This window comes from Stegostoma tigrinum, chromosome 5, assembly GCF_030684315.1.
Source record: "Stegostoma tigrinum isolate sSteTig4 chromosome 5, sSteTig4.hap1, whole genome shotgun sequence".
NCBI lineage: Eukaryota > Metazoa > Chordata > Chondrichthyes > Orectolobiformes > Stegostomatidae > Stegostoma > Stegostoma tigrinum.
Genome location: NC_081358.1, coordinates 72,286,081 through 72,309,895, shown reverse-complemented (window position 1 = coordinate 72,309,895; position 23,815 = coordinate 72,286,081). Strand labels below are relative to the sequence as shown.

Genomic DNA, 23,815 nt, shown 5'->3' with positions numbered 1-23,815 from the left:
TCATGGTGAAGACAGGCGTTAAGCATCAGAAGAATCATGAAGTAAGTTGGAAAAGACTAGACAAGGGGAGAAATAAAACAAAGATGGGAAGAAATAAGGTCAGTGGGCAGGAACAGACTGGAATGACTGCTCTGCTGAGGCAGTCCTATCTGTAGATTTTGGGATGGAGGTAGAAACAGGCTGTGTATGGTTAGAGAACTATGACGTGGAAAGCAGTGGAGGAGAGATGCCTGGAGGGGATGAAGTCCATAACAGTCTGGCAACTTAGTGTTCAATGATGGGTTATGGTCAGGGTGTCATAGGAGCAAGTATCAGTTGGCACTCAGCGTCCACCCAGGAGAGGTCAGCATGCCAGATGACAATAGCACCACCCTGATCGGCAAAGTGCAAATTCAGGGATGGACCTAAGAGAGCATAGCGGAGCATGATTAGAGGGAGACAGGTTAGAGTGAGTGAGGCAGCAGAGGAATACATTGATGAATTCAACTGCTAACTTCCTCTTAAGGGGGAAAAATGAGAAACAAGTCATCCGATGATTCTTTAATGCACCTTCCAATTGATATATAGGGTGACATTGGAAAATTCATTGGAGTAGATAGCTGGTCCCCAACACAACTGGGAAATGATGTTTATCATTCAAAAATACAATAGCTTATTTGAGACAACATAAGAAATGTGGATGCAAGGACCTGCATTCATAGAATGCATTATTAGCTGCTTTAAAAACAAGTCAAAGCAGGAATTCTACAAGAAAAAAAAATGAAAAGGTGCCCGCACAGTCCAGTGACTAATGTAAACAATGATAAGTCCAATCAGACTATTGCAGTGGTTAGGGGTCAAGTTATAGGGTACTCCATCACAATCGAAGATTAGGGCCAATGGAATTGCTCATTTAGTGGCAGATATTATTTAGAGGCATCAATTTGTAATTTATCCCAAAACGTAGGTCACAAAATAAAATTCCACACAAACCTGAATCTCCCTCTGCTGATTCTCTTGCTTCTTTTCGAATAGCAAAATATCTTCTCTTCTTTTCAACTGGGACCTAGAACAAAATATTTCACAGGACACTTCAAAGAAGTGACAGACTTTTTTCATAGAATGACCAAATATTTCATCCACCTTGCATTGCCCTTCCAGTCTGTTTTCTTTGGTATGCATAAAGTATGGAAACAATTAAGTTGGGTTCTTATAAACGCTTTATATATGGTTCCAGCACGATATTTATAACTAAATGTCACTTTCTCTTTGTTGTTTTTCCAAGTTTTCTATTTGCTTCTGCTTTTCACATGTTTTGTTTCCCTGATCTAAATTTTCTTGACATATTTAGTTATTTTTTGATGCACTCCGAATACTGTCCCTTATTCCTCTGTACACCAAGGCTCCCAGTCAAGCAGTGAAACACAGGGACATTTTGACATAAAATACAGGATCGTCCTCCAGTCATTCTGCTCAATTGTAAAAAGAAATACAACTTACTTCAATCTCCACGGGAAAGCTGTATGAACGTTGGCTATCAATCAAATTCTCCAAGATAAAGATATTCTAGGAAAGAAAAATGATTTGTATAGTCCTTCTCATAAGAGCAAAAACCATTCCCTGGATATCTTAACAATTCATGGGAGTCAACCGAATGGTTGACAGTTGAGATTTTCATCCTCAAATCAGCATTTATACAAATTATTAAAATACATTTTTATTCCTTAAATCCCCTACCATTTTTGCCCTGTCAACCTTTTAAAGTCTCCTAACATAAGAAACATATCTCAATTTAGTTTGTACTCATTCTTCACTGCTCAACCTCATGAGAAGGTCAATCAACTCTTTGCTCATGTTTTCCCCTTTCTCTGGTTGTTTTGTTTGTTTTTTCTCACCTAGTAGTGCACTTCTCTAGCAATTAGTTTATTTCCTCGTTCCTCGACATGCCCCATCATCATTCTTTACGGCCGTGAAAGATTACATTCAATCTCTCATGTCTTCCACCATTTCACAAGCCTTATTTTTGTCCTTGTCCTATCCATCCCCTTGCTCAAAATCTGCTACATATTGACTTTTCCCAGTTCTGATGAAAGGTCACAGACACGAAACCTTAACTCTGCTTTTCTCCACGCACAGACGTGGCCTAACATGGTGATTTTGGTTTTCAGCATTTTCTGTCAGTATTTCAGATTTCCAGCATCCAAAGTATTCTGGTTTATGAATAGAAGCCTTTATACTTCAGAAATGTTAACATGCTCACACGGAAAGTAAAAAAAATCAAATTTTAATACTGATTCAAATCAAGCTGATTCTTCTACAATGTTCACCTCTGAAGACTTAGTGTAATCTCCTAGATAAACTACAGGAGAGAGGTGAACTACATCAAGCCAAATTGACAATTCAGGATGCATATTGAAGCCTTTTATTTTGGTTTTTATTGTATTTCAGCACAAACATATACATACAAAATGGAAGCTGCCATGTAAGCTCATCATGCTCAATACACCCTTCCTCTGGGAGGGTGGATCTAATTATAAAATGGAAATCATAATGCAGAAAGTTTGTGAGCAGCTTGTTCAAATGTAAACATCTTTAATATATTACTAGTTGTGCATTGTTAACCAGAGACTTTGCTGATTTCTAACAGCAAAGGTATTCTTGTAAGGGAATACACGAGGGGCACTGTTTTACAGTGACAGAACAAGTCAAATTCAAGGAGAAACAGGAATTAATGGAGAAACTAAGTACGTCTGATCACATCTGTGCGGAGGCCACATCCTAACTGTTACCCTCTAAACTATCTTTGTGGCTAACCCCAGCTATGCCTTCTAAATGCCATACTCCATTCCCACTTTGATTCTAGATCAAAGAACATTCCCCATGCTGCCAGTTCATTTTCCTCAGTTCCTGACAAACTTGAGATTTACAACCCCATTTCTGCCAAACCCCAGAACATTGCTGTTCTACCAAAGCTCTGGAAATACGATTTTGATTAAATTATAACCTGTGATTCTTAATAGGACCAAGGGCATTTAACTCCATAACACTTCCCATTATTCTCTAAAAATGCAAAAATCCCTTATAACTGCAAAGTATTCCTTGAATTATATATTAAATTTGATATGACCAATTTTACTGCAGTACCTCCAAGTGTACGCAACATGCTGCCATTGGAGGTTGACATTAATATTTAATATTATTGGACAGTGCGTACAGGCTTCAGCAGGTCTTGAAGGTTCTGTATTTTGGTAGCAAGAGTAGCAGATGGGAGCTTTTATGGAACAGGAAATGCGGAAGCAACTGAAACTCAGCGAAAAGAACTGGCCACATGGGGAAGGTACTTTGATCTGGAATCACAGTGGAAAGGCGCATGGCATTTAAAACATATGGCTGAAATTAGCCACAAAGATGATTTGGAAAGAGACAATTGAGATGTGGCAAGCCTGGTACCATTACCAAGTGCAGCACAGAGGGATCTGGATGTTCTTGTGCATAAAATACAAAATGCTAGCATGCAGATGCAACAAGTAACTAAGGAGACAGTTGGAATTTTGGCCTTTATTGCTATGGGATGGAGTTTAAAAAATAGGGAAATCTTGTTACAAATGTATAGGGTGTTGGCAAGGCTGCATCTGGAGTACTGTATACATGTTTAAGAAAGGATACTTTATCACTGAATCTCAAATGAGATTCCTTAGGCGTATCTCTGGAACAAAGAGGTTAGTTTATCAAGACCGTTATAAAGGTTAGGCATTTTTAATCACAGTTTAAAAGAATGAGGGGTGATCGTAGTGAAATATGTAGGGTATATGTTGAAAAGATGTTTCCAACAGTTAAACTAGGTGACACATTTACAGAATAAGAGGACGCTCATTTAAAACTCAAATGTAAAGGAATTTCTTCACTCGGAAGGTAGTGGATGGTAGCCATATTTAGTGAATCACCATTCTTTGCCCACATGTCTGTGAGGAGGTCTCCGTTTCCTCACAAGAACCCCATTTTTCATTTAATAACATCCCAGAATCCTTCAAAAAGTGAACAGCGAAGAAGATTATCTATGACTACAAAGAGATCTTGATCAATTTGGTCATTGGGCTGAGGAATGGAAGACGGAGTTTAATTTGGATAAATGCAAGATATTACATTTTGGTTAAAAACAAACCAGGGATTTATATAATTAGAGGTAGGCCCTGGGTAGTGTTGTGGAACAGACCGACCTCAGGTTCAGGTACATAATTCTTTGAAATATGGGTCACAGATAGACAGGGTGGTTAAGGCGGCATTTGGCATGTTTGCCTTCATTACTCAGAGCTCAAGAGTACAGGAGTTGGAATTTCAAATTGAGGTTATACACGATGGTGAGGCCTCATATAGAGTACTGTGTGCAGTTCTGGTTGCCCTGCTACAGGAAGGATATAATTAAATCGGAGGTGGTTTAGAGAAGATTTACCAGGAAGTTGCCGGGAATGAAGGTTTGAGTTGTAAAAATAGGTTGGATAGGCTGGGACATGTTTTCACTGGAGCATAGGAGTTTGAGAGGTGACCTGATAGCTGTTTATAAAATAATGAGGAATAGAGAAAATTAATGGCAGTTGTCTTTTTGCAAGGATGGGAGCTTTCACAACTAGGGGCATATTTTTAAGGTGAGAGAAGTTTTAAAAAAGACATGAGGGGCAACTTTTTTTTTTAAACACAGGCAATTGTTCATGTGTGGAATGAATTGCCAGAGGAAATGGTCAACCCAGGTACAGGTACAACACTTAAAAAACATTTGGACAGGTACATGAATTGGAAAGGTTTGGAAGGATCTGGCCAAATGCAGGCAAATGGGGATACTTTCATTTGGGAACATGGTCGGCGTGGGCTAGTTGGACCAAGGAATCTATTTCCACTCTGTACGACTCTAGGCTGAGATTCTCCAGCACTTCCTGTTTTATTTCAGATCTTCAGCATTTGCAGCTCATTTATCCCTTGATGTCAACTTCAGTTTGAGCTGATTATGCTGCTTTACTTGACTCTGGATTAGGTCGCAAGTTGCAGTTAACCAATCTTCTGTCTGTGGTGCCAATTTGAACTTCAATAACGGACTCTGTTTAGATATTGCTCAAGTCACTACAAATGAAGGAAAATTCCTGGAACCTTTCCCTATAATTGCTATGCTTCTTTGACTTCACCTGATCTTTCTGTGACTACTGGAGAAGTTACAACCTTTACTCCAGTCAAATCATTCCCTAAGAGTAATTCAACTTCATCTATGTGCAAAATCATGGGCAACACCTATAGTTACTGTTCCAAACATTAGATCACATGCCAGGTGTTCCCAAAATATAACAAACAAACAGTTACTGGTGGAAAAGTCAAGTGTTTCTTCAGCAAAAGATTTTGAAAGGCTGCTGCATTTTTAAATAGAAGATTGCGCATCTCATTTATGACAATAATTCTTTTGACAATAATTCCTTTTAATTTTCAGATGTCTTATTTACTTTCCCTGCACCAAAGCAATGTTTACACTTGGTCTCACTGCTGCAGCGACAGCCAGAATTCAGCCTATTGTAGTCCTATGTACCTCAATAAATCCTATGGATTTACCTCATTATCTTCCAGCAATCTGTACAAATATATCCCATTTTATGACACAGCATGCTCAATCTTAAGATGCTATTTCATTCACCATTCCAAAAGAAAAAATAAATTTCACCCTCAACTATGTAGAGGATTTTCCCTTCCATTTCTGAAGAGATCAGCTGAAAAGCTTGTTTTTAGCAGGCTTCCCTCCAACTCAATTTGTTCTTAGCTCGCTTACCTCCAACTCAACCAGTTAAAAGTAGGACTTCTGCAAGGCTATCACTGTTCAAACACAGCCCCTGAAGGAACTACAGCAAAGCAGCTAGTTATTAATCACATGATTTCCATAAAACTTTGTTAAACATTGCCCACAGTGAACATTCAATGGTCTCTTTCTTTTAGGGGCGGCACGGTGGTACAGTGGTTGGTACTGCTGCCTCACAGCAGTCAAGACCCAGGTTCAATTCCAGCCTTGGATGTCTGTCTGTGTGGAGTTTGCATTCTCCCCGTGTCTGCATTGGTTTCCTCCCACGGTCCAAAGATGGGCAGGTTAGGTGGATTGGCCATGCTAAATTGCCTGTAGTGTTCAGGATGTGTAGCTTATGGAGAAATGGGTCTGGGTGGGATGCACTGAGGTTCGGTGTAGACTTGTTGGGCCGAAGGGCCTGTTTCCACACTGTAGGGATTCTAATTCTAATTCAAAAGAAACTACTCCAATATGTCCACAACACTCGAGTTAACTTTGTTTCTTACACAATCACTCAAAGCTTAAGTCTCTTAAGCAATAGCACGTACAAAGTAAAAACTTAAAGAACTGCAGATGCTGGAAATTGGAAACAAAAACAGAAGCAGCTGGAAAAACTCAGCAGGTCTGGCAACATCTGTGCAGAAAAATCAGAGACATTGTTTCAAGTCAGGTGACCCTGCCTGCCTTTGCTTCTGATTACGTATAAAGTATCTTTGTGTCATCTAATTGATGGGATGGATATCGCTAAGTTTGGCCAATTACTTTATAACAGAGTGCATCATGCAGACAATGAATACATTGCTAATTAACTAATAATAAAACTACTCTACTAAATATGACGTAAAACAAAGAAGAACAAAAGCACAAGGAAAATTACAGCACAGGAACAGGCCCTTCGGCCCTCCAAACCTGCACCGATCGAGATCCTCTGTCTAAACCGGTCATCTATTTTCTAAGGGTCTGTATCCCTTCGCTCCCTGCCCATCCATGTACCTGTCCAGATACATCTTAAAAGACATGATCGTTTCTGTGTCTACCACCTCCGCTGGCAATACATTCCAGGAACCCACCACCCTCTGCGTAAAGAACTTTCCATGCGTATCTCCCATAAACTTTTCTCCTCTTACTTTGAACTCAAGACCCCTAGTAACTGAGTCCCCCACTCTGGGAAAAAGCTTCTTGCTATTAACCTTGTCTGTACCCCTCATGATTTTATAGACCTCAATCAGGTTCCCCCTCAATCTCCGTCTTTCTGATGAAAATAATCCTAATCTACTCAACCTTTCTTCATAGCTAGTGCCCTCCATACCAAGCAACATCCTGGTGAACCTCCTCTGCACCATCTCCAAAGCATCCACATCCTTTCGGTAATGTGGCGACCAGAACTGTAGTCAGTACTCTAAGTGTGGCCAAACCGAAGTCTTATACAACTGTAACATGACCTGCCAACTCTTGTATTCAGTACCCCGTCCAATGAACATTGCATATTAATGGGTAATACCCTGAACATGGGCATGCAGAGCTTTTTGCCAAAGTCAGGAATATAATAAACTATGATGCAAACAGTAAGAGTCCAAGAAATAGGAACAGAAATAGGCCATTTGCTCCACCATTCAATAATTCGATGAATCTGATCATGGCTTTAAGTTGACATTTTTCAGCCCCATAATCATTGAGCCTGATGTATATCAAAAATCTGTCTACCTCAGACTTCAACCCAGCATCCACCTAGGTGGAAGCCAATTCAATAGGAACTTTTAAAAGAAAACTAGAAACTGCAATTACTTAAATGAAGAACAAAGTTCCAGGCTATAAAGAAAAGTGGGAGAGTGAGACTAAATGAGAATCATTCAAAGAGACAAGTACAAGAACTGTGTTGCAGTGTTGGCCCACAATTCAGCGGTGCATCAGTAACTCAAGTGTATCAATTTAAGATTATAAAGAGAATAGAAGGAGATATTAGGGTTTCTTTTTGGAGAGGGCTGTCAAAATTTGGAATTCCTCATAATAAAAGAAAAATTCACAATAGTTTTTAATAAAGCATTAAATAAATATTTATATGTTTTCAATCAAAATATGGGTAAAGTGGATCAAATATCCTCCAATTCATGCAGTTTACAATTCTGAGACTCTATCTTGTGTCTATAAATCTCATCACTGAAACTGCAAGCCATCATTTGGGAATTCACAGAAAGAAGACCACATTTCCAATCTAAACTGGAGGGATTAGTAATGCTCATTAAAAAGGTACAAAATACTGCTAATGTGAATGCAAATAATGCAATCGTTTCTAAGAATGTTCACCTTTTAGACTGTCATTGCATTATTAACTGCAACTGTTACTAATACTGATGACAGACATAGAAATCTAATTTGCAATTGGTTTAGTCTCGTGAAAAAGTTTACCTCTTTCATCTTACCTTCTCTGGTTTTTCACTGAAAAGGAAGCCTTGATAAAATTTGGCCTCTGTGAAAATACAACAGAGGACTGCAATCATGCAATTATAAGCAGCACAATGGTATTGTCTCCTCTTTTCCAAAAGCTGAGTCTCACCAGCCATGTTTTCAGTAACTGCATCATAGCAGGACCTTCAGAGGATGGAAAAAGAACATAAAAATATCATTATTATTATCAAGAAAAGTGCACTTCTCCTTCATGAAAAGTTAATGTCAGACATTTCCTCAAGTAGAAAAAAAATTAAAAGAACTGCAATACTGGAAATCAGTTATCAACATGTCTACAGTGCCTAAAATAACGCCTTCTAGAGCAGGGATAAAGTGGGGCGGCACGGTAGCTCAGTGGTTAGCACTGCAGCCTCACAGCACCAGGGACCTGGGTTCAATTCCAGCCTCGGGCGACTGTCTGTGCGGAGTTTGCACATTCTCGCCATGTCTGCGTGGGTTTCCTCTGGGTGCTCCGGTTCCTCCCACAGTCCAAAGATGTGCAGCCTAGGTGGATTGGCCATGCTAAACTGCCTGTAGTGTTCAGGGGTGTGTGGGTTCTAGGGGGATGAGTCTGGGTGGGATGCTGCAAGGGGCGGTGTGGACTTGTCGGGCCGAAGGGCCTGTTTCCACAATGTAGGGAGTCTTATCTAATATAAATTTATGAAAAAATGCATCGTTAATTGTTGGGAACGTCATTAAGATGTTAGTTATGAACAAAGACAGAAGTTGAGACTTATGCATCCGAGTTAAGAAGGCTAACTCGTGACCATTCTATGGGTGGACAATGATGAGAGAGAGTATATTTTAATCAAAAACTGCAGTTAAAGCAGAGTTCTACTTTAATAAAACCAGTTGGGAAAAAGACACAATGAAGTAAGGGTAAGAAGGAGAGTGTTGTCAAACTACACTAAGTGATTCATGTAAGTAAATAACAGTAGCAGAGAACTGATGGGCAACTACTTTGGTGAAACAAGAACCGAAAGAACTGCAGATGCTGTAAATCAGAAACAAAGACATAAATTGCTGGAAAAGCTCAGGTCTGGCAGTATCTGTGAAGAGAAATCAGAGTTAACATTTCAGGTCCGGTGACCCTTCCTCAGAAGCTGAGCTTTTCCTGCAATTTCCATAATTATTTGTACTTTGCTGAAACATTCATCAATGCCATATGAGGGTTTAAATGTGGATAATGGACAAATAAGGAAAATCAATATTTGCTTGCATACATTCTACATATCTGCAATCACAGAAAGTATCTTGAAACTAAGCGTATGGACAAAAGGAACATTTTAAAAGCTTTTGCACACTTATTTTCTGCTTTGGGATCACAAAGTCTTACTTCAACAAAGTCTTTGAAAGTTTGTTGCCCTCTATGTTACCCGAGGAATGGAACGCCTGGATTATCTTTGATCCATCTGTGTAGACATCATTCTTTGGCAATCGTGCATACATGACTTCAAACAACTTATAACAGCCTATTTTTTTTGTCAACTGATTGTCAAAAGACGATTCATTTATCTGCAATAAACAACCATTTTTGAAGTTATATCAAATATAATTTTATAATTCACAATTCTATTTTGGAAATTATAGATGAGGAGCAGAACAGGAGGAGGGCCAGTGGCCAAGGGGGGCACAGAGAAAATGCTGGGAGCAGACAGAGAGAAAGAGCAAAAATTAATCGAGGAATATCAGCAGGCTGATGACTGGTTAGAGAGGAATACTCTTGTTTTGCTCCTTAGTCCAAGGCAATGATTTACATTAAGAGTCGAGAAAATGTAACTTACTTTATGAACCAGTATCTTAAACTAGATAGTCTGCTGTTCATTAGTGATTTATACTCATGTTTTCAAGTGAATACAAACCTTTTCTAACTAAATATATAAAACAAAGCTAGTTAAGGATGGCAATGCATGTACTACAGCATGTAGGCACTAGTGGAGACCACCAAAATCCTGAGAGACCAAATCATGGCAAGTGTCACCAATTTGAGGAAATTCAATTCCAAACTGTTGAGATGGAGTTCAAACTGCAGACACTGCCAGGGCATCAGGGAGAGGGGTGAATTACCTGGACACTTTGACTTAGATGGCAGTTACACTTTTTAAACTAACTAGTAGCTTAGATGTGGTCAGTAGTCAAGGCAGTTATCGGTCACAGGGTGATTTGATGGAGGAGCCTTAGCCTTTGACAAACAAGGTCCTGCCATCAACATGAATGACAATAAAGAGTACAGGAAAGGACGGGCAATTTCACTATATCACTGTGATAAAAGAGGCCATCCAGGTGAGGTAAGTAAAGAAAAAATCTGATTGCAGTTGCAGATTGTACAGCTAAGAGGAGAATAGATACTGCTGTTTGCAACCCCACAGCTGGGATCCTAAAGACCGTACTGCGTGCCTGGTACTTGGATTAGGGATGCATCCTTGTTGTATGAAAGAGTTTGACAACATGATGGGAAGGTTCTAATTGTTGTGGTTATCAGGAATGAGGCTCTGCTGAGAGCATTTCAAGAGTCAGGGAGAAATTCATAAGCAGTACCTCAAAGATAATAGCTTTTATATGATTAAGTGATGTATGAATTTACAAATGGTCAAACATGTCAGGGAGCTAAACACATGGCTTAGAGTAGCATTGGAGCTAAGGTTTCAATTCAATTCGGCACTAACATCATTGGATGAGCTTCACTTAAACGGGACTCAGACCAAATGACCTGGGGAATTGAAAAACATGACTGCAAACAGGACTATAAATGTCACGGTTTGGGTGGTAGTAGGATTGGTACAGGTCAATTGAGGTGAAATTTATATATCTTAAAAGAAAGCTCAAGGCAACAGAACAGTGCAGTAATCTGAGCCAAGTTAATGTCATGTAACAGGAAGAGACAGAGAGCTCTGGAGCATTAATGCATTAAGTTAAAAAAAAGGCCAAATCAATGGTTATAAGTAAAAGGTTCAAATAAAGGTTCCTTTATTTGAATTCACAAACATAAAAGGTGGGTCTAACCAGCAACAGCTACATCTCGTGAATGATTTTAAAAAGTATAATCACAAATTAATTAGTATTACACGGATAAACAGGTATAATCTCATTGCCATAACAATGACCTGATAAAATGGTAAGCAAGGTTGGGAACTAATTATTCCAGGATATTTTTCAAAATGGAAATGTGTAGCTGTAAAGGTAAAGGATTATGGAAGAGTAGCAGTGAGCAAGTGTTCTTACTCGGAAGACCAGGATGAAAATTACGGGCAGAGGTAAGAAATAACATGGTGCAGAAAACATTGCAAGAAAAGTGTTCCTGCTAACAAAAAAGCCGAGAGTCAGAGGGCATAAGCATGAGGTGAATGACAAAAATAACATCTGGAAAAACATCTGGTTAACAAAGAAAGTGGCTCCAATCTGGAATGCCCTGAAAGGGCGGTGAAGGAATACACAATCCTGGCTGTTAAAAGATAGTGGATTTGTGTCCGATAGGGGGAAAAAAAAGACCTACAACACAACAGGGAAAGAAGGGTGGGAATAAACTGAGTTGTTCTTATAGAAAATAGCAATTACTCAATTGGCTGAATAACATCATTCTGTACTGCAGCAATTCTCTTATCCTAGGAAGGGCATGGGGTGGGGGGTTGTCACATAAAAGGCCACCGCATAAAAGGAAGGGTTCATGGAGTTGGGGCAATATGTTTGCCTGAATAGAGGATTGGTTAAAGGTCAGAAAACTGTAGAAATAAACAGATAATTTTCAGGTAAGCAGTCTGTTAACATTGAGGTGCCACAAAAATCAATGCTCGGGCCACAGCTGTCTCTTGATTCAAGAACAATGCCAACTCAGAGTCACCTGTTTCTGCTATGGATTTTCATGTGAATGAACAAGCAGATTCTTAACACAGATATTTGAACAAATGAAGCTTGATGCCCCATGGAGTCGTGAGATCCAGAATGGAGGATTTACTTCCTCTTTATTTCCCTCTCTGTCATCACTCTACCTCACCATTACAACTTTGTGGCTCAAAGCATCATACAGATTGATGGATAAGATGTCGTATTCTGAACGACTGGAGAAAATTTCTCACAGTCATTAATGCAGCATTTGTCTTAAGGACAGTTTCAAAGTGTCTATGAAACATTTTCTTTGTTCTCCCCAGCATATTTACAAGTTGAAAGATAACAGAGTACAGTGCCTGATAGCCGAGATGGCTTTGGCCAGACTGACGTAACGTCCAGTCCATTGACATTCATTTTGTAAAAGTAGCAGAGTTATAGTGATCTACAACATTGAAAAAGGCCTCTCCGCCCACTGTGTCATGCTTGTTTTAAACAATCACCTAACTATTCTAATCCCATTTTGCAGCACTTGGCCCAAACCTTGAATATCTTGGCATTGCAAGTGGACGTCGAAATGCTTCTTAAAAACCATGAGGGTTCCTGCCTCTAACATCCTTACAGGCATTGAATTCCACCCTCTGACTGAAAAAAAATGCTCACGTCCCTCTAAACTTTATGCCCCTCACCTTAAACCTATGCTATAAGTTTGCTTGTTCCTTTAAGTCTGAAATGACTTTACCATTTTGAACTAAGCATCTTCTCCTTAGAATTTTTCTCTCATTGAAACCCGTCCAATCTGTGTCGTCTGGAATATCTCCTTCAATGCCTGCCAGGAATCTCTATCGACTGACCCTTGAACCTAAATTGCCAGCTCAATTTAACGAGCTCTGCTTTCATCTTCACATGCTTGCTTTTACTCACGTTTAACATACTGGCATTGAACACATTCTTCTCTCTCTCAAACCAACATTATATTATGATTGCCACTACCTTGCAGGTGTTTTCATTTGGAGATCATTAATTAATCCAACTGCATGCACAGTATCAGGCATAGAATCACCACTTCTCTGGTCAATAGGGAGTCAGTTATCTCAGTTGACTAGACGGCTGGTTTGTGGTGCAAAGTGGTGCCATGAGTTCATTTTTTGCACCTGTTGACGTCACGGTAAAGGACGGTCTTTCTCAACCTCTCCCCTCGATTGAGGTGTGGTGACCCTCAGGTTAAACATCCACTTAACATCCCTTCCTCATGGCAGATTAGCATTATGGTCTGGTAAGACTGTGGCAACTTTACCTTCATTTACCTCTCTAGTCAGCTCCAAAACATGCTGGCATAAGACACTAACCTAAAGATATTCCATGACCTCTATTCTAGATTATATTTGCTAATTTGAATTCTCTAGTTCTTTTTCTATTCATTTACAGGATATGGATGTTGCTGGTTAGGCCAACATTTGTTGTCTATCATGAATTTCACAGATAACAGTTAAGAATTAATACATTGTTGTAAATCTGGAGTCAAGTAATGATGACAGATGTCCTTCCTTAAAAGTCACAAGTGAACTAGATTGTCTTGCAAGACAATCAACAGTAATTACAGGGACTGTACTAGATGAGTGTTCTCTTCCAGGCTTTTACTGAATTCATATTCCACCACCTGTATGGGGGTGTGGATTTCAACTCATGTTGCTAGAACCCTCAATGCCAGATCATTATCTGGGTGTTTTAGATTACTAGTCCAGTGACATTACCAATATGTCAGCACCTCTCTACCCCTTCGAACAGATTAAATCCTCTATGATTATTACTAAACCTTTCTGACAAGTTCTCATTATTTATTCTTTCATTCTCAATGCTATCACATGGTTACTGTTAGGGACCTGGACACCTCTCCCACAGGTGACTTCTTGGCCTTCTTATTTCTCAAATCTATCCACATCATTTCCAATGCCTGGTTCGTCAACATAGGCCATCCCATTACTCCAGTGCTATTACCAAGATTAAGTAATAAAGCCATTTCTCTACATTTTCCTGGCTTCCAGTCCTTCCTTAATATGTTGTATCCTTCAATGTTCAGGTTGCAATCTATGTCATTCTTCAAACCTGCTTTGTAATGGCCTAACAGAGCATATTTATTTATTTCTATTGCTCTAAAATATACTGAACAAGTACACATTACAATTAAAAAGAGTCATAGAAATGTAGACTATTTACTGTTTACCTTTGTGAATCTAGATTGCAGAACTTCCATGGCATCCTTTACAATTTTGCAAAAAAACTCTCTTAAAGCATCTGGACTGCAGTGGGTAATAAGAGTGAGAAGAGAACGGTCCATGACAAACTGCCTGGTAGCACTAGAAAGCATTTCTTCATTTCTGAACATCTCATATGCAGCTTCCAGCAGGGTTACTTGCTTTTCACAGGTACCTCTAATGCAGTTAAATTAAAGATTTTAACCATAAGAACACACATTTTTTTATTAAATCATGCAAGAATAAAAGAAACACAACCAAATTATTCAACAAAAATCCATACCATAATGCAATCTCAGTATGACAGAAAATTCAACAACCAGTTTGAACAATAGTTTGAATGCTCCTCCCTCAAGTCCATAATTGCTTCTCTACCATCAATGAGGCACTGAATGGAATTTAAGTAAAAAGATGGTGGGAAGTCAGAAGTGTAAACAACCTTGGATCATGTTAATGTAGTAACAAGGTTGTTGTTTTTGTGGATAGATACAAAACATGCACTGGCAGACACTTGGGAGGAGCAGACCTGCCTGACATCTCGGCCAAGGCACAATCTATGATGTGAAGAGATGTTGATTCTACGCAGGAGCTCTGCTAGTTACCATGGAGTAATCTAAATTCACACTTATGGTCTCCAACATTGTTAGTAACTGAGTTGGATCACTAAAAAGAAGCATGGGGCAGACACAGAGTGTCATCAGGAATCTCCACCCAGCCCCTGTAGCACTGCCACCACCCAGCAACCCTGCAACCCCCATCCTCCTCCACCTTCACCCTCCCACACTTGATATTTTTCAATGTTATTTTACTTTGCAAACTTGGTTTGCAGCCATCAGATAAAGACCCACCAATTGATATGCAAGTAAAAATAACCCATAGATCAATTTTATTATCCAGTTTCTAAATATCCATATTCACTGACAGCCACTCACGAAATAGCTATTCCTATCAGCCAGTTGAAATCCGCACAGATGTAACCAAGAATTCATTGCCCATCTACGTTTTGAACAACGGATGAGATACAACAAAAGGACAGCTAGACTGGGAGGTAACATCAGAATATGATGCAATTCTGTGGTTAAAACCACTCCATCCAAAGAACATACAATAAATAAAATAATTCTGCTAATAAAAACCTTATTTGCTACTCTAAAGATCAAGGCCAAGCACAAACATTATTTTTACAATCACAAGCAAGTCTAGGAATAACAAATTTAATTCTAATTCAAGCATTAGAGCTATCACAATAAACTAGCAGTGTATCTGTATCAGATTGACTGTGTTATTAATCTGAAGTTGCAGTACGACTGAAAACAAAAAAAGGTTTATCTTTAGAGAGCAAAATGCTTCAGTTTTCCACACTGTATGCAAGATGTGATACCTTTTTGCTATATTTTGGAAACAAATCTGAAATGCTTCTTCCATGACATGTCTGTTGTCACGACAAAGAACTTCAGTCAGAATTTTTAACAACAGTGGACTTTGAGATAGCTCCAAAGCATCAAGTAACTGAAAAACACATTGAATCACATCAATTGAAGCAAAGAATCAGAGTAATTAATAAACTTAAGAATCATAAGATATAACTCACAACACGAAGAACACAAGATGGTTAATAACACCAGAGATTGAGAATACTGGGCTATACAATAATAAGCACTCAGCTCATGTTCAGCAGTTCCTAAACTAACAAAAGCCCAAAATGATAAGCTCGCTGTGTTCAATTTTCCAAACTATTTAAATTGCAAGGCTGAAACAAGGCACCCTGTACAAATGACATTGTCGGAAATTGTATAGTGAACTACCCCAGCCACACAGTGTTATTAGATGTGCTTGTAGTAAAATCAAATAAAGGTAATTTACATCGTGATTTTAAAAGAGAAAACAGTCCCAGTGCCACTCCAGATACATAAACAAAACAAGGCATTGGGTCAAAGGAAGTGAGATCACGAAGGACAAGAATCATAAAGGATAGGACACCAGACAACGCAGCATTGGAGTAACCCAGTCCGGAAAGGGCCAAGACACAGGTGAGAGTTGGTTTAAGATGAGTTGAGGTAGTGATGAAGATCAGCAATGCTGTGAAGATGGAATAAGGCTACCACTGAGACTGACAGAATAAGTGATCACAGTTCGCTCAGTGCCAAACCAGGCAACAAGTTGCAAGTAGTCTGGTTCAACTTGAGACAGGGGCCTGGAGGGTAATGCACTCAGCAACAAAGAGGAGTTCATGCTGGTTCTGTTTTTCCCATTGTTTAGAAGTGACAGTGCATTGCTGGACAAGCAGCTGGACTTCACTGATCTTGCTTGTGACTTAATTTCCAAAATATTAATATCTTTCACTTCCAGGACATTTTTTTTTCTCTTTTGAGACTTACACTGATTCAAGTGAATTAATCAGTAAATGACCTTTGATAGTAAAATTCTGATGTAGTAAGAGATTTAAGAGTGCTATCTGTAGGTGCAACTATTCTCCATATGTATTTTATTGCAACAGCAGATAATAATATCAATGTACATTTGGAAGGAAGAAGGGAGGAGAGAAAACCATCGATATTTTTGGGCATTAACTTCACACAATGTGAAATACACTCAATTTATTTTGTATGGCTGCAAGAAACTTCAATGAAATTATACCTGAAAGTGAACTGTTCCTTCACCAATAAATGAATTCAAAAGGAAGACTGTGATAAAATGCATGCATTCAGAAATACTAAAAGAAAATGGTTGGTCAGATTTTTTCATTTTCTTCAAATATCGGTAATGGGCCTTTTCACCTTCCCACCCCACCCACCGCTGTCAGTTTAGACAGAAGTTACTAATTCAATTCTTCTAAAGGCTATAATTAAACAGTCCACCCTTAAGTACAAAATTAACATTGCTACAATGTCAACAAATAGCACTTACTTTCTTGATGCAGTCAACATAGTTGTTGTATCTCAATGTACCCTTAGGAAATTCATCTGATTTCATAGGAAAATGGGAAGCTATGAAATGGTTGAGAGCATTTTTAAGTGCAATAAGATTTTCTTCAGGAAGTTGTGTAAAAAATGGTAATATGATGACTGCCTTGGTCTGCAAAAATAAAAACAAGTTTCAAAACCCTTCAACTTGAATTCCATTCATTCAAAAAATGAAATGTTTCAAATCTGGCAAGGGCTTTCAGAATATGATTCAATTAGGAACACAGGGGCAGGAGTAGGTCATTCAGCCTCTCAGGCCTGCTCTGCATTATAGTTCATGACTGATCTACCACAACATATGCCATGTCATCCCATGCCCCTTGATGTCATTAGTAATTAGAAATCTATCAATCTCTGTATTTAAATTAACGACTGAGCTTTCACAGACCTTGAGACAGCGAATTCTAAAGATTCACCACTGTCTGGGTGATGTTCCTCATCTCAGTCCTGAATTGTTTGCCTTTTGTTCCGAGATGGGGAATAAAGAAGTAACAGAAAAGCTGAATACATATTTTGATTCTGTCTTCACAAAAGAGGATTCAGATACTTTCCCAGAAATATTATGGAACCAAGGGTTTAGTGTGTGCATCACAGAGTGTGAGAGTGTGCGCGTGTGCGTGAGAGAGAGAGAGAGAAAGAGAGGAATTGAAGAAAGTCAGAATCAGTTTTCAAAAAACAAGTGCTCAAAAAATTAATGGTGTTAAAGGCAGACAAATCCCCTGTTCTCCAGGCATGAAGGAGGATTACTGGACCTGAAAGGTTAACTCTGCTTTCTCAACACAAATGCTGCCAGACCTGCCGAGTTCCTCCAGCAATTTCTGTTTTTGTGTTGGATTTGGAAAAAGTGATTTTTTTTTCCCTTAGGTGGCAATGACTAGTGTTATAAAGCAGGGATCAGGGTTCCAATGATTCACAATATACATAGATGACTTGGATAAGTGAACCAAATGCAACATTTCTATGTTTGCTGACAACACAAAACTGGGTCAGATTGTGAGTTGTGAGGTGGATGCAAGGAAGTTTCACGGTGATCTGGACTGGCTGAGTGTAAGGGTAAACACATGGCAGACATAGTACAACATGATACATATAAAGATAACTCATATCAGTGTGAAAAACAGAAAGGCAGAGTATTATTTAAATAGTGATATTGAGCTCACAAGATTCCAAATTAGAAGTAATGATGTCCTAGTACAGTTATACTGGGCCTTTGTGAGACTACACTTGGTGTATTGTGTGAAATTTTGTTCAGCATACCTTAGAAGGACATGCCTGTTATAGAGAGAATACAATAAAGGTTTACTGAACTGATACCGGGGAAATGACTTGATTGTTGCATCAGGAGAAATTAGCTTGACTGAGCATGTATTCCGTAGAGAGAGAGGCCCATATACAAACATTTGATACTGACAGAGCTTGGCAGATGAGAAGCAGGGAGGATGTTTCCCCTGAAATCAGAGTCCAGAACCAGGGGTCATAACCTCAGGAGACTGAGTAGGCAATTTAGGACTGAGATTACAAAACATTTTCTCACTGAACCTAAAGTGAATCTGTGGAATTCACTTCCAGATCAGGATGTGGTGATCGGGCCACTGAGTTTATTCAAAAAATAGACAGATAATTTCTCAGATATTAGTGACATCAAGAATGTCTAAAAAAATGTGGAAATATGGCAGAGGATCCATTGCAATTCTATTTAATGGTAGAGCAGGCTCAAAAGGACCAAATGGCCTAGTCATGCTCCTAGTTTCATTAATTCTATGAAAGTTATCGATGAATCTGCTTCCACCACTCCATCAAAATCAGATGTCACATGACAACATGTTATAGTCCAACAGGTTTGTTTGAAATCACAAGCTTTTGCAGCGCTGCTCCTGACGCTCCGAAAGCTTGTGATTTCAAATAAACCTGTTGGACTATAACATATAGTCATGTGACTTTTGACTTTGTCTACCCCAATCCAAAACCAGCACCTCCACATCATCACTATCAAGCATGCACACTTGATCGTAACATCTCACCGTGAAAATTTTTTTCATCCTTAGTTATCCTCTGACTCTTTTGCCAATTACCTTTTATCAATACATTGTTACTAATATAGATACCTTCAAGTTTAAAGCCAACGTTGAGTCCGTCAATATTGTGATATATGTTTGAAATACCATCGAAAATGCATCATGACTATTGCCAAAAGAGACTGAGGAATCAATCTGGAAAAAGAATCACATCCATTTATTGACAAAGCATGGCACAAAGATAAATATAACAAATAATCTAATTGGAAGGCTCTTTCTCCAAGAAACCCTTTAATAACAGGCTCAATCAGGAATGGCAGTGATAAATGTTACAGCCAAGGTCCTTGTGACACTGAGGTTCTAGGTTGCATGTTCAGCTCAATCTCAAAAAGGACACGCAAGGCCAGGTTGGTTCAGTCTGTCACTGGTCAGTCAGGGGGAAATCTAATCTGGCAGGGCACAATGTTTATGACAGGCCAAATGTTGGACAAGTCTCTGTGGGAGAAAATTAACTGGCATGAGAAGCATCATTACTAGGTCATTACAGCACATTGCCTGTCAAGGGAATAACTCCCTCTTTACAGAGAATGTCCAAAAATAATTCCACAATCTACAAAATAAATATAAATACATAAAGGCATAAAACTGAAGACAAACATTTAAAACTGACCAACTTGTGTCTTATCAAACTGGCCCTATCTAGATGTAATTTCTATCCATTAAACCTTAGTTCTAGTGTTACGTTTCCACACATGGAAGTTCAAAGTAGATATACCTATGATGGTTTGTAAATTCAGTTTGAACCTTAAAGTGTTTATTTAAATCTGAGCATCCTGCTGATCCCTTCAAGTATTCTTTGACCTTCAAATTCAGCCTTGAACAAAGATGTCACAGTCACACAGGCCAAACCTCAAATTTCACAAACTATTTTGAGCTCAGTCCACACTTTGGTCCCTTTTCCTCTCAAACCTCTTCTAAGTAATATTCCAAGAGAGTAATACTGAATCTTTATTTTAAACCAGAAATGCTATCTCACCTTCTAGTAGTTTAGTGCAGTTTTCAAAGTGCCTAGCAGCCGATTACTCCTAGTAATGCAGATTAACTTCTAAAAAATATTTCTACAAAATTTTACAATAGCATTGGAAATAAATACTATTTTTCTTAGATGCATCCTGCCCCCATTCCATTTCTCAAATCATTGCGTCTGCTTCTCATTTCCTTCCCTTCCACAAACTTCTCCATCTCTCCCTCTCCACATTTCTCTATTCTTAACCTTGTTCTCTTTCTTACCTCTCCTCACTTAATTACACTTGACCTGAAGCACACATCATCTTTATTCTTTCTGTGTACAAGTAGATTAATAATTCAGTTACTTATAAAAGTGACAATTCAAACATTTACCATGCAAATTCTTACCAGATTTTATGTTTATGGATTAATTTAAGAAACATCAAAGTAAATATTGATTAGACAATATTGTAAGAATTGCCTGCATTTTCTTGAAACTTGTTATTTGCACAACTCTTCAGAAAAACGTAGATTAATTATTCAATATAGTCTGGTTATTTATTAGGCCGTTCCAAATACAATCACGTTAAATATTACAGCTACTTTCAAATAAATAAACCTGGTATCATATCTCCTCTCAAATTCTTCCCTAATAACTACGAACATTCTCATTACTCTAAACACTATCTCCAAAACAACGATATGATTTTACAGGCAGAGGTGCACCCTTCCATGGGGTTCAAATTTCATATCTTCGTTGCGTTAATTTACATTTCTCTGACATACATAACTTAACATAAACATAACATAACATACCTGCAGCACTTTGGAAAGCAGTGTTAAGACAGCCATCTTACTCTCAGGGCTAGATTCCATTGTCCACCAGGAATCAAGTCTTGCCCAGTTTGAAAGTACAGCACCAACCAGGTAAATACCCTGCTTCTTCCTGACAGCGTAGTCTCTGAAACTCTGGTCAAGCATTCCATTCAGAACAGTGCTCACCTAAAAAAAATAGAAAAAAATACAGTACTCAAAGCATGCAGGGCCAGAGGGTGAATTAGCTAAATATCTTATGGCATCCTCAATCTATAAATTCAACCAATTTTTTTTGCTGTTGTTGACAGACTATACAGTACTTCTCGCTGAAAATTGTTGTAAATGATTCAGCATTATCTTGCGCACCGATGTATTGGATTCCCATATTGATATTAATTGTCCTTTACAATTCATGACTGGATGTGGTCGGACTACAGAGCTTTGATCTGATCCATCGGTTATGTTACTTAGACCATAAAACATAGGAGTGGAAGTAAGGCCATTCGGCCCATTGAGTCCACTCCACCATTGAATCATGGCTGATAGGCATTTCAACTCCACTTACCCGCACTCTCCTCGTAGCCCTTAATTCCTTGCGAGATCAAGGATTTATCAATCTCTGCCTTGAAGACATTTAACGTGCCGGTCTCCACTGCGCTCTGTGGCAATGAATTCCACAGGCCCACCACTCTCTGGCTGAAGAAATGTCTCCTTATTTCCATTCTAAATTTACCCCATGTAATTTTAAGGGTGCGCCCACAGGTCCTAGTCTCCCCACCTAATGGAAACAACTTTCCAGCGTCCACCCCTTCTAAGCCATGCATTATCTTGCAAGTTTCTATTAGATCTCACCTCAACCTTCTAAACTCTAATGAATACAATCCCACGATCCTCAGCCGTTCATCGTATGTTAGGACTACCATGCCAGGCATCATCCGTGTGAATCTCCGCTGGACACACTCCAGTGCCAGTACGTCTTTCCTGAGGTGTGGGGCCCAGAACTGGACACAGTATTCTAAATGGGGCCTAACTAGAGCTTAATAAAGTCTCAGAAGCACGTTGCTACTTTTATATTCCAACCCTCTTGAGATAAATGACAACATTACATTCACTTTCTTAATCATGGACTCAACCTCTAAGTTAACCTTTAGAGAATCCTGCACTCACACTCCCAGATCCCTTTGTATTTCGGCTTTATTAATTTTCTCACCGTTCAGAAAATGCTCCATGCCTGTATTCATTTTTTTGCAAAGTACAAGACTTTGCATTTCATCAGCCATTTCCTGGATCACTCTCCTAAACTGTCTAAATCTTTCTGCAGCCTCCCCACCTCCTCAGTACTACCTGCCTATCCACCTAACTTCGTATCATTGGCAAACTTCGCCAGAATGCCCCCATCCCTTCATCCAGATCATAAATATATATAGTGAACAGCTGCGGCCCCAACACAACCCTGTGGGACACCACTTGTCACCAGTTGCCATTCCGAAAAAGAGCCTTTTATCCCAACTCTCTGCCTTCTGTCAGACAGCCAATCCTCAATCCAAGCCAGTAGCTCACCTCAAACACCATGGGCCCTCACCTTACTCAGCAGCCTCCTGTGAGGCACCTTATCAAAGGCCTTTTGGAAGTCTAGATAGATAACATCTACTGGATTTCCCTGGTCTAACATACTTGTTAGATCTTCAAAAGACTTCTAACAGGTTTGTCAGGCACGACCTCCCCTTACTAAATCCATGCTGACTTGTTCTAATCCGACCCTGCACTTCCAGGAATTTAGAAATCTCATCCTTAACGATGGATTCTAGAATTTTACCAACAATCGGCCTATAGTTTTCCATCTTTTGTCTTGATCCTTTCTTGAACAAGGGGGTTACAACAGCGACTTTCCAATCATTTGGGACTTTCCCTGACTCCAGTGACTTTTGAAAGATCACAACCTTTGCATCCGCTATTTCCTCAGCCAACTCCCTCAGAACTCTAGGATGTAGCCCATTGGGGCCAGGAGATTTATCAATTTTTAGACCTTTTAGCTTTTCTAGCATTTTCTCTTTTGTAATGCCTACCATACTCAACTCTACCCCCCAACTCTCCTTAATTGTTGGGATATTACTCATGTCTTTCACTGTGAAAAGTACTTATTAAGTTCTTCAGCTATTTCCTTATCTCCCATCACTAGCATTCCAGCATCAATTTGGAGTGGCCCAATGACTACTTTTGCCTCTCATTTGTTTCTTATGTATTGAAAGAAACTTTTACTATCACTTGTGGAATCACTTAGCTCTAATGCTTGCTACTTATGCTGTTTGGCATGCAAGTAGCCCTGTTTTAAGGCTGCACCAGGTAAACACCTCATTCTGGTGCTGCTCCTAACATGCCCCCTCGCCACTCTCTTCATTTCAATCCCCTGGTAATGGTACAGTGTGGAATATGCCAGGCTGAGAAAATTGCAGATTACATTGGAGTAAAAATCAGCTGTTGCTGCCAGCCCACAGTGCCTTATGAATGCCTATTCATGAGTTTCAACATCTATCCTATTTAGAGTGTAATGGGGCCTATTCTCAAAGTGAAGGCGGGTCTTCCTCTCCACTCGGACTGTGCAGCCGTCTTTCTTACTGATGCGGGGGGCAGGGGGGCAGTTCCATCTGTCCCCAGTTGGTTCCCTCACCACCTGCCACAGACCCAGTCCAGCAGCAGTAT

The 23,815-nt window shown here is 39.3% G+C and overlaps 1 protein-coding gene across 1 annotated transcript in view; it reads right to left on the bottom strand.

Annotated features, from left to right (window-relative positions):
• The window catches only part of prkdc (protein kinase, DNA-activated, catalytic subunit), a 210,313-nt gene that overhangs the window by 101,799 nt on the left and 84,699 nt on the right, over window positions 1–23,815 (bottom strand). Inside the window, exons 37-45 of the mRNA XM_048528582.2 lie at window positions 21,116–21,301; window positions 19,382–19,486; window positions 17,221–17,388; window positions 15,695–15,822; window positions 14,283–14,490; window positions 9,573–9,751; window positions 8,212–8,380; window positions 1,480–1,545; window positions 973–1,045 (exon numbers count right to left, since the gene is read on the bottom strand). Of these exons, the coding sequence (XP_048384539.2) occupies window positions 973–1,045; window positions 1,480–1,545; window positions 8,212–8,380; window positions 9,573–9,751; window positions 14,283–14,490; window positions 15,695–15,822; window positions 17,221–17,388; window positions 19,382–19,486; window positions 21,116–21,301 (1,282 nt within the window). The remainder of the gene's footprint in view (window positions 1–972; window positions 1,046–1,479; window positions 1,546–8,211; window positions 8,381–9,572; window positions 9,752–14,282; window positions 14,491–15,694; window positions 15,823–17,220; window positions 17,389–19,381; window positions 19,487–21,115; window positions 21,302–23,815) is intronic.